The following is a 12,805-nucleotide window of genomic DNA, read 5'->3' as shown; positions in this document are numbered from 1 at the left end:
TGACCAAAAAGCACCAATGAACGCCACAGTAAATCATTCCTACCTGTGGCCATCTCTCCTCCTTCTGATGAAATGTAAACACTACAATAGTTACATCCTTTTGGCACACACTCTTTCTTACTCTGTAATGTTTCTGTCAATTTGTTAATATTTATTTATAATCACATATGTCAACCCTGAATATTTATTACTTGGTGACTTGTATTGTATATATTATGCTATTTCTCATATCTTAACATACCGTATTGATAAATAGTCTAGTTTGTTTTTGTTAATGCTACTGTACTGACACAACTGTAACCCATATAATTTCCCTAGGGATTAATAAAGTATTCTGATTCTGATCAAATCAGGAATGGCTCTCATATACAGTAAAACACCTTCAGTCCCTCAGTTTTGAGTGCGACCGACATGAATGAATTTATTAATTTATTAGTTATTGATTCCTGTTTTGCCAGTTTTATCCTTGAAGACTTAAACGATTAAAAAAGACTTTGCCTTCAGATGCGGTGAGCTGTGTGTGTGTTCTTTAGCCAGATGCCAACAGATGTTTCTGAGACTGATCTGAAGAGAAAGCAGCAGGAGGAGGAGGCAGACGGAGGGGGAGGAGCAGAAAGCAGAGAAGCACGCGCAGACGCACGGGCACGGACCTCCGGTGGATCACGGAGCCTCCACCGCCTCTGCGCAGCTGCAGCCGGTATCAGAAGCAGTACGGTCGGCCTAACATCGGAACTATGGCCGACGATGGAGCTCCATCCACGGCCTGCACAGGCTCCAGCCTTCTGCAGCCGCTCAGCGAGCTCACCGACCTGCCGCTGGACCAGGTAAGAGCCGCCGGACCTCGGCGGCCGCCGCTCCGGAGGTCCGACACGGGGGTACAAAGAGAGGCGAGGACGGGGAAGGGAGGAGGGCTTTGTCCGTAAAAGTAAAGGGCGGAGGCCTCGTGCAGACTCCTGCAGCTGTGATGGAGGAGAGGCTTCATGCTGCTCATTCACGTAAGGAGGAGGAGGAAGGGGATGTAGCTGTGCGGAATGTTCCTATTGTGATGATGATGAAGGGGGAAGGCATGTCGGTAGTGGTGGGGAAAGGGGAGGGGGGGGGTGATCTCTCACCCGATGCTCCTGAGGCTCCACCTTTCCTCTTAGGTTTTGTCTGCGCTGGGGTCAGGTGTGGAGCTTCTCTGATGCAGGTGTGGCTCAGGTGATAACCAGGCACAGCCATGACCTCCACGTTAGCTCCTGATTGGTCATTCCTCAGTCCAGAGCTCAGAGGGGGTGGAGCAGCTACTCATTCAGCAGATGGTAGATCAGAGTGTGGTTGTGTGGACCTTCACCAGGTGATCCTGGTGAGCTGCTGCACACACCTACCCTCTGACTGGCTGACAGCCGGGCCTCTGGAGCCGGTTCAGGTGACCAGCTGCCTCAGTTTACTAGTTTTACAGGGAAGTACTGATGATACCAGTATCTCCTGTGGGCTGATGTCATTGTGTGTGAGTCTTCAGAGAAAAATCCTGTTTCTACACCACACAGCAAGTTTCACGCCTCTGAGTGGAGGCTCTGGTGTCACTTCCCTCCAAGGCAGGAAGTGGGCACTGCCAGAGGTGCTCCCAGAAGGAGGCCGGGGGGTGCGACCCTCACCAAGGTCGCTCCTTCTCAAACAGCACATTTCATCTTCTGCTCGACCGACTCTGATTTTCATAAATATTTATGGTCCATAGTGTGAACACACGGCCGCTGTAACCTTTAAACAGTTTGTAGATACTCTAACAGTACAACAGAGAGTATTACAGAGAACTGTTTGAAAACTGCTGCATCAGCAAACTTTCAGGCCTTTTTCACACATTCAAACATGAAAATCTCAAACCTGTAAAAGATCAAAGCCAGAGATCTCGCTGCTCCTTATTCCCATCGTCCTGACTCAGATGTGTACTTTGGGACAGGCACAGTAAAACCTCCCTGAGTATCTTTTAGGTAGTTTCAAGGCGTCTTGTAACGTCTTATATTTCAGGACACTCTGATAAAAACTTCACACTGTAAGAAAATACCTCGTGACAGTGACTCAGTGATGAGTACTTCGACTTCACAGTGTTGCAAAAAAACACAAGAGAACTTTGAAAGTCAAATTCTGAGTTTTGAAGTACAAAGAGACACAAAGTACTGCAGGTGGTGATATCATTGCTCTGTTTACAAACACTCACAATACCACACACAATACTACAAAAACTGACAGTGCTATTGATACTCTGACATTACTACAGATATTAGTCAGATAGTACTCTGATGTTAGTTTCTTAGTATTCTGGTATTAGTCTGTAGTAGACGGTGACTGGACAATAACATGGCTGTTACTGTGCTAATGATGATGAAGATCCTCCTCCTCGCCTTCTTGCAGGAGGAGCTGCTTGGAGAAAAGGGCAGCCATTTTGTGCTTGTGTTGGTTCTGAAAGAGTCATGTGACACCTCTCTCACACCCAGGAGGGGGCGGTGGCGCTCAGGTTTGGTCCCCTCAGCAGGAGGAAGGCAGGATTAGCCAATGAGCATGCAGCACCCCTCTGTGAAGGTGTTAGAGAAGGTGAGGGGTCAGCCTGAGGGAGGCGGAGCAGTCTAACGGTGGGCGGGTCTGCCCTCTCTCACCTGGATGTACTGAAGCACCAATGAGGTGCTGTCTGTTTGCTTCACCTGCAGGTGAACTTCGTAGCGTGCCAGCTCTGCGCTCTGATCTCCGCCTTCTGGTTTCGTCTCTTCCTCCATCCCAGTAAGACCAGTCCCATCATCCGGCACGTGGTGGCCACGCTGCTGGGACTCTATTTTGCCATGTTCTGCTTCGGCTGGTAAGACCAACTACGACTCAGGATCAGTAAAACTGAGCTCTCCAAAGTCTGACTTATCCTAAAATTGAACCAATCAGTGCTCTGATAGAGGTCACACGTGCATCGCTTATCTCACCTGTAATGGAAAAATTACACAATAATGATTGTCAGGAGCAGAAACAACTTTTAGCTCCTCCCCCTTTAAGAAAGCTTTCTTCTGATTCGGTCTGTGTGTCAGATGACCCTAAATCAAACTCTCTAGGACATCATCCAGATCCCAGAGGGAAAAATGCTGTGACTGACTGAGTGTTGAGGGCAGCCTGAGCGTTGGCTCACAGAGATTACTGTTTGTACACCAAGCTCATTATGTTTAATGTGAGCATCCATCACAGGAGCGGCAGACAAATCACGTGTTCTGGTCAGCTGGTGTCTGGAGATGATGCTCTGTGTTCTCCTTGTTTTACAGGTATGCTCTCCACTTCCTGGTTCAGAGCGGACTCACCTACGGCATCATGATCCTCACCGGAGTCGAACACATGCACAAGTGAGCGTCACACACGACATGCATTAAAACGCTGCTAACAAGCCATTAACAAGCTCAGGGTTAATGAGGAAACTTTTTATCACCTTTGATGTCAGGAGAGCAGCTCACAGTCGGACCTCTGTTATTTCCAGCTCTGTGAACATTAGGTCATGAAGGTTCTGATGTTGTAAAAGTAACAATGTGCTCCTTTCAGCCAAACAAACATGACTGCACCAGGTGTTCTGTCCTCAAAAGGATGCAAACTTCAGACTGGTGAAGGTCTTAAACCCGTGGAGCTTCACATGAGCTACAGCCAGAAACCTGAGTGAGCCAGATCATCACAGAGGTCCTCAGACCTCAGTGAGGCCGTCAGGACCGCCGACCCCAAGTTGAATAACAGCCTGTTCTCTGTGTTTTTCCAGGTACTGCCTAGTGGTGGCGCTCACATACCTGAGTCTGTGTCAGATCACTCGAGTGTACGTCTTTGACTACGGCATGTACACCGCCGATTTCACAGGGTAACGCCTCCGCTCTGTGGCCCATTCACTCCTAAACGCCTCTCCGTGTCCAGGCTCTAATCTCTGCCTCTGCCCTCTCTCCAGCCCCATGATGGTCATCACTCAGAAGATCACCAGTCTGGCATTTGAGATCCATGACGGTGAGCTGCACTCTCAGACAGGCTGTTTTCCGTAAATCCTGCAGGTTTTACTGTCCACTCTGTGTTTCTGACAGGAATGGCTCGGAAGGAGGAACATCTGACGGCGGGACAGAAGATTCTGGCAATAAGGTTTGTTCATGGTAGAAACATTATTTACTGGAACAGAAATCACCGTGTTTAGGCAGGAGGGTGGAGCTTACAACAAAATCCATGCCTCCATGGTAGACACTTGTCAATCAAAGGTATCTCCGCCCTAATATTTCTCCCTAAAAGTAATGCAACTTCCTGCTGTACTTCTGTTCATGCAAAACAGGTTTAGTATGAAAAAATAGCTTCACCTAAACTAAAAACAAAAAATACTCGGCTGAGTCACTTTTACTGGATCAGTCCTTCAAAACTCATGACATAGCGGAACCCTTTGAATAGTCTTCTTCCTGCTCCTAGTAGATCTTTGCATGAACAATCCTCATTCTGTGGCCTTCATTTTTCATCACGTTATCGGCAGTGTTGGAGTTCAAAATTGTTGATTCTGCTCGTCTGGACGTTTCGTCACTCATCCAGGTGACTTCTTCAGTCTCAGCTGACTGCATGTTTCCTCAACCTTGTGTAAATACAAGTGTATTTACTTGTATTTACCTTGTGTATTTACTTGTGTAAATACACAATAACTGAAATTAGCCACTAAATGAACAATCAGCTGTGAGGTCAGTTCCTTGATCATTAATCAATCAATGGTAGGCAGCTCTGAACAGCACATCCAGAACACCTTGGATTTTATTGAGAAGGTGAGAGATGTCATTATGGAGGCAGATGAAACAATGGTCTCATACAATGTTACATCTCTCTTCACTTGTGTTCCAGTCACTGAAGCGTTGGAGGTAGTTCGTAAGACATTACAGGATGACCCCAACCTTAGCAACAGGACCACTCTCAGCATTGACCAAGTGTGTTTACTTTTGGAACTGTGTCTTAATTCCACCTATTTCGCATACAAGGGTCAGTACTACAGTCAGAAACATGGGTGTGCCATGATTTCCCCAGTTTCACCCACTGTGGCCAACGTGTACATGGAAGAAGTGGAAATGAGGGCTCTTTTATCCTACTATGGAACATCACCAAGTCATTGGTTCAGGTATGTGGATGAAACCTGGGTGAAAATCAAATCTCAGCACGGGACGTACCACAATTCATGGATCACATTAACTCGATGGACCGACCAACACATCAAATTCACAAGGGAGGTAGGGCTGCCATGATTAGTCGACTAGTCACGATTACGTCGACTATCAAAATCGTTGCCAAGTAATTTAATAGTCGACGCATCAATTTAGGCTGGCAGTGAATGAGTTAAACCCATTGACTCATTCACTGCCATTGACGGCTATAGACGTCAATGGCAGTGAATGAGTTAAGATCCTGCAAGACACAGGAATAAGTAGTAGGATTTAAGAGTGTAATAACGGACTGAAACAGAAGATGGCAGCAATGCATCTACAAGGATGCCAGCTGCCGTTAAACGCCAAAGAAGAAGAAGAAGAAGAAGCAGTCTCCGGTATCATAGCTGTGTCCAGATTCAGGGACTGCATATCTTCGGAAGCCACTTTTGTAGGCCGATTACGTGACAGCGACGCAACGAAGGCTGTCACAATTTGAAGACTCCTCCAAATGCGACCTTAAGCACTTTGGCAAAATTACGTTCATCTGTTTTATAATGTCTAATAAGCCTCATAATAAGCACAGTCACTACATGACTGAAACACAAGCTTAATCTCTCTATCAATAAAAATAGGATACACGTATGCTTGAATAAAAACAAACAGGTGATATAGAACACTTTTATTTTTATTTTAGCATACACTCAAAAATTACAATAGACAGCTGCACTTTTGTAGGCCGAGTACGTAAAGGTGACGCGACAAAGGCTGTCCCAATTCAAAGACTCCTCCAAATGCGGTTGACAAATGCGTCCTGCTTTTCCCCAGATTTGAAGGATGGGTCAGGTGTATCCTTCGTGGCCCAACCTATCTCAGAATTCACAGTGTGGCCCAGCCAATTTCCAGTTTCCAACAATGGTGGCAGCTACTTAGTTTTAATATCACTCTTATTGCTCCTTCTGGGTCACAAAATAAACTTTTAAGATCAAGTCTGGACTTAAAGAAGTCCAGACGCTTTTCTTTGCAAGCTCCTTTGACTACGATGACCTGGATGACTGATTAGAGGATTAGAGGATCATCAGGGGGTCCTTTTGTCCCTCTGTGGGGGGATACTCCCACTAGGTTTATATCTGGGACTCTCCACCATTTGACCTTAGAACTGAAGAAGCTTCTCGGATGAGAGGTGAAATGTCTTCAAGTAACTTAAAGAAGTCCAGATGCTTTTCTTTGCAAGCTCCTTTGACGACAATTTGCATATTAATGATCATAAACCAACCTCACAGCAAATTGTTCAATCAGTGGGCTGGTTTCAATTATTGCGCAAATCTACTGTTTATAAGATTAGGGAAACCTGCAGTCAACTGAGATTGAAGAAGTCGCTTGGATAAATGACGAAATGTTTCCCCCACTAAAAACGTTACATCCAGATGAACAGAATCACCTTTTGGGATTTACCTACCTGGGTGATTTAGCATGCATCAAGACAGTGTTAGAGTTGTCACTCAAAAAAGTAATCTATTGCACATTACTTGTTACTTATATTAAAAGTAGTGTTGTATGTTACTTAATTACTCACTGAAGAAAGTAATTTCTTACACAACCTGTTAAAGTGAAGTAAAACATACCTCCATGTCACTCCAACCTGAAGCACAGTCTGATAATTATCAATGAACAGTGTACACCTGAAGCTACAGTCGCACACTGACACAGATCTCTGTGCTAATGAGGACACACACACTCTTGAAGTTTGAATAAAAGCAAAGTTAAAATGAGCCAAACAGACTTCAGAGCAGTCGTCATGGTGATTCTGCTTTAGAAACATGAACAGGTAGAACTGCCTTTGTTAACCTATTGAAGTTCAGGGTCTGGCTGCTAGACTGGGGTCTGCATATACTCCACTCTTTCATCACTCTTAAGTTCTTGGCTAGCTTAGCATTAGCATGCTGTCTGTGCAGATGTTAGCTAAATATCAGACATGATAAATGGATATGTACTTTTAGAGAGCTTTTCTAACTGAGGTTTTTACTACAAGTCTCACTATGCCAATCACATTAGCTCTTTGTTCTGTGTTCTGGTTCTCCTTTACTGTCTCCCCTTCATTGGCTCCATTAAAAATCCAGAATTTAAATCCTGCTCCTCACATTCAAGGTCTTGAATAATCAGGCCCCATCTTATCTTAACGACCTTATAGTATCATATCGTTAGAGCACTTCGCTCTCACACTGCAGGCTTACTTGTTGTTCCTAGAGTATTTAAAAGTAGAATGGGAGGCAGAGCCTTCAGTTTTCAGGCCCCTCTTCTGTGGAACCAGCTTCCAGTTTGGATTTAGGAGACAGACAATATCTCTACTTTTAGGATTAGCCTTCAAACTTTCCTTTTTGCTAAAGCATATAGTTCGGGCTGGATCAGGTGACCCTGAATCCTCCCTTGGTTATGCTGCAATAGGTGAAGGTAGCTGGGGAATTCCCATGATGCACTGGGTGTTTCTTCTTAACTCACGTCACTCATGTGTTCGTACACCTCTCGCATTAAATCATTGGTTCAATAAAAAGAGATTAGTACAAGAAACTGAACAATATTTATTGACATACAGAATTTAATGAAAACATTTTGCAAGTACTCTGATGGCCCACCACAGCAGAACAGAATCCCAGCAGTGATAGAAATTAGGGCGTGTGAAAACAGATCTTTCATATACAACTTAAGGTTCATTTATTATTAATCTCTGGCTCTCTTCCACAGTGTGTCTTTTGTCCTGTCTTCCTCCCCTCACCCAAACCAGTCACAGCAGATGGCCGCCCCTCCCTGAGCCTGGTTCTGCTGGAGGTTTCTTCCTGTTAAAATTTAGTTTTTCCTTCCCACTGTCACCAGTGCTTTCTCATCGGGGCTCATGTGATTGTTGGGGTTTTCTCTGTTTTCTTTGTATTCTTGTAGGGTCTAAGTTACTGTAAAAAGCACCTTGAGGCAACTGTAGTTGTAATTTGGCGTTGTATAGATAAAACTGAATTGAAAATTGAATAGTTCTCCATGCCTTCTTTCGGAGCACGGCTGTTTCCATAGCATACAACATTCACACGAGTTGCCAATAGAAAGCATTGTGGTGAAATGGTCTTAACCTCTATTTATTTAGGAGAATGCCCAGTCTGCTGGAGTACTTCAGCTACAACTGTAACTTCATGGGGATCCTGGCTGGCCCCACCTGCTCCTACAACGACTACATCGGCTTCATCGAGGGAGCCCCTCGACGCTGCAGAGACTACAAGGATGAAAGGAAGTCCAGCAGCAAGCTGAGGCACAGTGAGCCCTCCCCAAACGTAGGTCGCATGACTAAGGCATACCTGTATTTACAGTATGAGCAGTTGCCCCCGCTTGACATTAAACAGAAAGCAGGTTTAAGACATTTACCGTTGAGACGTTTAAACTGAGGAGCGTAATCCATTTCTTCTTTTGTTCATGATTGCTGACTGAATTTAAGACATATTGAACCTGAATGAATACTATGTTTCTCCACAGATGGAGGTCGTACGTAAGGTCACCACCTCCTTCTTCTGCCTGCTGGTGTTTCTGTCAGTGTGTAAGGTTTTCCCAGTGGAGCGAAACATCGACGACAACTTCATTGCCAACACACCTTTCTATGCTCAAGTGGTTTACCTGTACCTGTCCATGCTGACTACCAGACCCAAGTACTACTTCGTCTGGACGCTTGGTGGGTGGCTGAAATCTGCTTTGTGCAAATAAACCTTCATGTGCTGCTGTAGAAAAATTGGATTAAAATCAAAATCTAACCGATCATTTGTGCTGAAATGAAAATGCTGGGTTCACTGTTAGCACAAACACACTGTTCATACCTAAATTTCTGACCAGTCACATCTGTGCTACAGCTGACGCCATCAACAACGCCGCCGGTTTTGGCTTCAATGGTTACGACAGTGACGGCTCTGCTCGCTGGGACCTCATCTCCAATCTGAGGATCCTGAAGATTGAGGTCAGGACCATCACAGACCTGGACAAGTTTACGAGTAGGGATGGGTATCGTTTAGGTTTTATCCGATATCGGTGCCAAACCGGTACTTTTGAAACGGTGCCGGTGCTTAAACGGTGCTCAAACCGGTGCTCAAAGAATGGAGAACACAAAATTGGTCCAAAAACCTCTCATGTTCAGCTGTTTTTTTGTAAAAAGATAACAATGTTAGCCTTTTTTATGGCATCACTCTTGGCTGGAAGCAGTGCTTAATCAATGGAAAAAACACAAACTTTGTTCAAAAACCTCTCATGTTTAGCTGTTTTCCACTTTTTCTTTGGTCATTTTAGCCTTTTTTGCCAGGGTGAAGGGAGTATCTGCCATCAAACAAGAAGACAGCCGCATGTAGCTATGATGATGTTTGCCAGTTCACCTTACATGCATTAATTTGATAACGCTGTTAGCCTACTCAAATTACACACGGACAACATTAAGCTACTCACGCAGAGAAGAACGGCTGCTGCTGCATCATCATCGTCATCATTTCTGCTACACTGGCAGGGCTAGGGGCCAGGACTCTCCTCTTCGGGTTTTTGGGGGATGTTGCTAACTCTCCGATAACTGGCAACCCACCCGACGTGCACGGCGTGAGGTCTCGCAGCAAGCTATCAAATACGGCGCATTTCCCGGCTTTTAAAAAAAACGCTATGCGTCGCCAAGTGTTTCATCGGATTCGAGGTGTTACCTCCTTTGACAGTATCACAGTATCAGTTTAAAGCACTTGTTGCAGGCTGCTGAGTTTGCATATTTTGCTGTGAAGTACAGCCAGACTTGACCGCTTCGCCTTGGGCATTTTTAATCTGTAGCTCTGCTCTAAAAGAACGTACGTACCTGGCCCCGCCTACTATCCTCGGAAACGTAAAATGATTGGCTAGAATCTAAAGTGTATCACAGCTCAGGAAAAAAAAGCACCGAAATAAAGCACCGAAATAAAGCACCGAAATGTGCGCTGCTTTTCGGTCTGGTTACTACCGTTTATGTCAGAACCGGTGCCCATCCCTATTTACGAGTCACTAAAATGGTTTGATAACATCAGTCTAATGGATCTCTGTCTGCTTCCAGTTTGCCACCAGCTTCAAAGTTTTCCTGGACAACTGGAACATTCAGACAGCACACTGGCTCAAAAGGTCACACTCAGTTACCTGATCTGGAATCTGTACCTGGCATGTGTAAAAATGACTGTTTGTGACCTCTGACCCCTTATTTCTGATTGACAGGGTGTGTTATGAGCGATGTCCCTACCATCCGACAGCAGCCACCTTCATCCTGTCAGCCATGTGGCACGGAGCCTATCCAGGATATTACCTCACCTTCCTCACAGGGATCGTCATCACGCTGGCAGCCAGAGCGGTGAGCCGCTGTTAGCTATTAGCCGCTAGCTGTTAGCCATTATCATTTAGCAGTTAGCTGTTATCTGTTAACTGATGTTGCTGCTAAGCCTTTGAAATGAGACCTGTGTCCATTTTAGCAGTCATCCATGTTAACTTCTCATCCTCAGGTCAGACACAACGTTCGACCATACTTCCTGCACTCCTCCGTACACAAATTGGTCTATGATGTCATCACGTGGGCAGCCACTCAGATTGCCATCTGCTACACAGTGATACCTTTTGTCTTGCTGTCTGTGGGTCCATCCATGAAGTTCTACAGGTCAGTAAGTCAGAAAGGGTTGACCAAAGTTTAATCAAGATTCAATCCAGGTTTAATGCATGTTTAACACAGCTTTAACCCAGGTTTAAATCAGGTTTTACCAAGGTTTAATATAAGTTATTCCAGGTTTAACCCAGATATATTTCAGGTTTACTGCTGGTGCAGCCCAGGTTTAAACCTTGTTTAACCCAGGTTTAATTCATGTGTAACTTTGACTGCTCATAGCAGCATTTCTGAATTTTCATCTTCTCTGCAGTTCCTGGTACTTTAGCCTCCACATCGGCTGCATTCTGGTCGCATTCGTGCTGCCCGTCAAACGGAGGAATCTCCCTCTCAAAGACCAGCAGAAGAGCCCAGTGCAGGAATCGTTTCAGCGCCACCTAGAGGCTACAGACAGGACCTGCAGCCAGAAGGCGAAAACCACATGAGACAGAGGACAGAGAGCGATGATGTGACATCATGCATTACATGGACGTGTACAGAAAGTGGGCAGACGGAGCTTCCTGCTGGCTGGGTACAGAAACATGATGACGATTACTTGGAGTCATAGGGGGGGGGGGTATGGAAACAGGCCCCGTGTTGTCTTCAAAAGGATTCGTGACTGCTCAGATTCAGACAGATGTGTGGTGACGGAGGATTCATGTGTATAAATACATACAGTGTAAGTTGACATGGAGCTGCTGTGTGGGAAGCTGAGCTGCCCCAAACTCTCATGATCACCTGTGTAGTGTTTCTTTGTGGTTAAACACCTGCTGACTGTTCATCTGCAAGGAAGAAGAACAAAGGAAGGACGGGAAGAGTGGCTGGATGAGTGAAGCATGCACAAATGGAAGTCAGGCAGGTTAAACCACAGCATGACAGTGTTCACAGGGGCCGATAAAGGTCCACTCAGCAGTCTTACCCGTTTGGGTTTTTGCAGGTGTTACCTGGAGAGGGTGGCATCACGTTTACATTAGCAGATGTCTGAATCAGGTGATTTATGTCATTTCATTCCAAGCAGTCAGGTGTTTGCAGATTTAGCTCGAAGATTAAATGAACTGAAAGATCAGTAAGGGTCATGTGATCATCTTTCACGTTAAAGGAGAACCATTGAGCTAACCTGCAGCTCTACTCAGCTGTATTACCCTCCTATGATTCAAAAATAATAAAATTTAAAAAAAACAACTTTACTTTATTTAACTCTGGCTTCTCAGCTCAATAAACTCTTTTAGCTCCTCTCTCTTTAAAGTCATCCTTCTTTAAAATCCCACTTCCTTCTGATTGGCCAGCTTCTGAAAACCCATTGAGGGGCAGCACTCTGTACCTGTGAGCTGTGCTGCCCACAGGAGATGACCACATAAAGAAATCTAATGTAATGATAAAAATATAGAACAGCGTTGAAGCTGAGTGCTAAGAGCAGGCTTGAGACTAGATTACTTTACGTTGGGTTACTTTAGATTACTCTGGATTACGTTCACATGCTAGTGTTATTACTTTGACCTTGGGCCATGTTTCGTATGAACACATGCTAATATTATGTAAGAAAATAAAGAAAGTGCTTCGGGTTGGGTTCATCGTGGTTCTGTAGTCTGGTCTTCGGATCTAGGAGGACGTTCCGACAGGAAGTGCTATGCGTTTACTGCTGTGTGTTTTTGTAAACTGAGGAAAACACATTTCTGTTTCCTGTTGCCATATTTGTATCGTCAGTGTTGTTCCTGGTGGAGATGTTCTGGGACACAGACACCTCTCTGTGGGCTTCATGGTTTTGTAAATGTGAAATAAAGCTGATTTTTGACACCTGACCAGGTGAACATGTGTGATTGTTGCTGGGATGGGTGGAAGTTTGAGTCTGCACTTTAAACTTTGGCAGGCTGATAGGAATCAAACTAGAGAACAACTCTGTTAATAATTCCTCAAATATCAGGTCATAAAGTCGCTGGGTGATGTTTGTGGTTCAGAGATTTCACCAGCACAGCATTAAACCCACAAACATGCACGCACAAACACTTTA

General features: G+C 44.9%; 1 protein-coding gene across 1 annotated transcript; it reads left to right on the top strand.

Annotated features, from left to right (window-relative positions):
- The first annotated feature begins 599 nt into the window (after positions 1-599).
- Positions 600-12,596, top strand: mboat2b (membrane bound O-acyltransferase domain containing 2b). The gene is made up of 13 exons (XM_005950447.3): positions 600-824; positions 2,685-2,830; positions 3,276-3,353; positions 3,755-3,850; positions 3,935-3,990; positions 4,065-4,119; positions 8,275-8,458; positions 8,658-8,850; positions 9,026-9,129; positions 10,228-10,292; positions 10,383-10,515; positions 10,664-10,815; positions 11,072-12,596. Exons 1-13 carry the CDS (start codon positions 735-737, stop codon positions 11,241-11,243), a joined length of 1,524 nt encoding a protein of 507 aa, XP_005950509.1. The 5' UTR covers positions 600-734; the 3' UTR covers positions 11,244-12,596.
- The last annotated feature ends 209 nt before the right edge of the window (positions 12,597-12,805 follow it).

Source organism: Haplochromis burtoni, unplaced genomic scaffold (assembly GCF_018398535.1).
Source record: "Haplochromis burtoni strain Fernald_Lab_line unplaced genomic scaffold, NCSU_Asbu1 Contig_783, whole genome shotgun sequence".
NCBI lineage: Eukaryota > Metazoa > Chordata > Actinopteri > Cichliformes > Cichlidae > Haplochromis > Haplochromis burtoni.
The sequence above is the reverse complement of the archived record's forward strand: the minus strand, read 5'-3'. Positions and strand labels throughout refer to the sequence as shown.

Coding starts and splice junctions, on each gene's coding strand:
- mboat2b (XM_005950447.3), top strand. CDS start 735: ATGGCCGACGATGGAGCTCCATCCACGGCCTGCACAGGCTCCAGCCTT. Junction 3,851..3,934: donor TACACCGCCGATTTCACAGG/GTAACGCCTCCG, acceptor CCCTCTCTCCAG/CCCCATGATGGTCATCACTC. Junction 10,293..10,382: donor ACAGCACACTGGCTCAAAAG/GTCACACTCAGT, acceptor TCTGATTGACAG/GGTGTGTTATGAGCGATGTC.